The sequence below is a fragment of the Dipodomys ordii genome, unplaced genomic scaffold (genome assembly GCF_000151885.1).
Source record: "Dipodomys ordii isolate 6190 unplaced genomic scaffold, Dord_2.0 Scaffold10515, whole genome shotgun sequence".
NCBI lineage: Eukaryota > Metazoa > Chordata > Mammalia > Rodentia > Heteromyidae > Dipodomys > Dipodomys ordii.
In genome coordinates, this window is record NW_012277727.1 from 1 (window position 1) to 1,606 (window position 1,606).

Consider the following 1,606-nt stretch of genomic DNA (forward strand, 5'->3'; position numbering starts at 1 on the left):
CCACTGGTGTCTGCAGGGAGGAAGCCAGAAGCTCAGGCCCACTGTGGGTCTCTGAGGCGCAGGGCCGGGCCTGTCGCCCCCACCTCCACCCTGGGGCGGGGGGGGGGGTGGTCTCACATTTTTCACAGGTGGTCTCGTCTGAGCCATCGGGGCAGTCTGCGGTGTCGTCACACTCCAGGAAGCTGTCGATGCAGCAGCCATCCCTGCAGCGGAACTGGTTGGGCTGGCAGCTGCCGGAGCACACTGCACGGGGACACAAGAGCTCAGGCACAGAGCTCTTCCCAACAGGTGCCTTCCTGGCCCCTTCCACCAGGCCCAGCTTTCCCTGCAGGAAAGAAGCTGCGAGGGCCGGTGGGGGGCCTGTGGTTCTTGTGCACTGAGGGCAGGGGGCTGGGCAGAGGCAGCTGGTGGGGGCATGGTCTGGACAGGGCCGGAGACCTGGCAGAGTGGCGGGGATAGAGACAGGAGGAAAGCCCACCTGGATTGCTCCTTTCCATCGAGAGGCCTGGGGAGAGATGAGCCGAGTGAGCAGGGGCAGGGCAGGGAGACACCCACCGCCCACCTCCCAGGCTGGTGACGAGAGGCCACGCGCCCTGGGACCCCACCACGTGAGCCCCAAGGCTGCCCCTCAGAGGCCCACCTTGCACGTCCCGGCAAGCCAGCATGCACTCTTCCTCCCTCAGGTAGTTGTTCTTGTTCCCCAAGCAGCCCCCATAAATGAACCTCTTGCAGATCTGCTCGGTGGGGTCATAGTACCAGCGAGGGAAGGATCCTCGGCACCGCCCCACCTTGTTGGAGGCCAGGCAGTAGTCTGGAGGGAGGAGAGCGTGTGAGGGGGCTGGTGCGACCCATCCATGGGGGGAGCGGGTGCTCAGGGGCCTCTGGCCCAGCCTCCCCCCCCTCACCTTCTGTTTGCTTGGGGGACAGCACGGTGATTGTGACGTTGGCCGGACTCTCCGGCTGCGCCGAGTCAGCCAGGGTCAGCTGGAACAGGTAGCTGCCTTCCTTGAGTCCCCACAGCTCCACCTGGTCTGGATTGTTCCTCTACACACAGGACTGGTCATCAGGCGGATGACCAACCACCCCAGCTCCTCCCAGCCATCTGCCTACCCCCTGGGGAGAGGGAGAAGAGCATCTCTCTCCACCCATGTCACCTGCAGCCATTGTGCAGCATACGGCCCGGGGTTCCTGGGAGGCGGAGGGGACAAGCAATCAGGGAGCCAGCCCAGAGTCTCACCTCTATTCTGACATCTGTGGCCCCCTCCAGAAGGTGCCAGTCGGTGTTGCCCACATCCTTTAGTACCAGAGGTTCCTGGGGCTGTACCTTCAAGTCTATGCCCACCCAGGACCTGGGGATCTGGGACCCTGCGGGGGAAGGTGAGGTAAGGTCAGCTTCCTGTGAGTGGAAGCAGAGAAGAGGGGTGGTGGATTATTGGGCATACCCAGCCCCGCCTGGGGCTCAGCACCCTGCCTGGGCACAGGTAGGAGGGAACAACAAAATCACCATTTTGTTCCCCATTCAGAGACAACCACATACTTAGTGCTTGTTAGGCTGGTGTTCTACCATTGAGCTATGTCTCCAGTCTGGCTTTTTGTTAGCTTTTTT

The 1,606-nt window shown here is 62.4% G+C and overlaps 1 protein-coding gene across 1 annotated transcript; it reads right to left on the reverse strand.

Annotated features, from left to right (window-relative positions):
* Window positions 1–83: 83 nt before the first annotated feature.
* Window positions 84–1,396, reverse strand: LOC106002434 (kunitz-type protease inhibitor 1-like; the record flags this gene model as incomplete). The annotated part of the gene is made up of 5 exons (XM_013037312.1): window positions 84–243; window positions 479–505; window positions 641–811; window positions 906–1,044; window positions 1,238–1,396. Coding segments are annotated over 5 exons (656 nt in total), but the record flags the coding sequence as incomplete, so codon positions are not given.
* Between the last annotated feature and the right edge of the window lie 210 nt (window positions 1,397–1,606).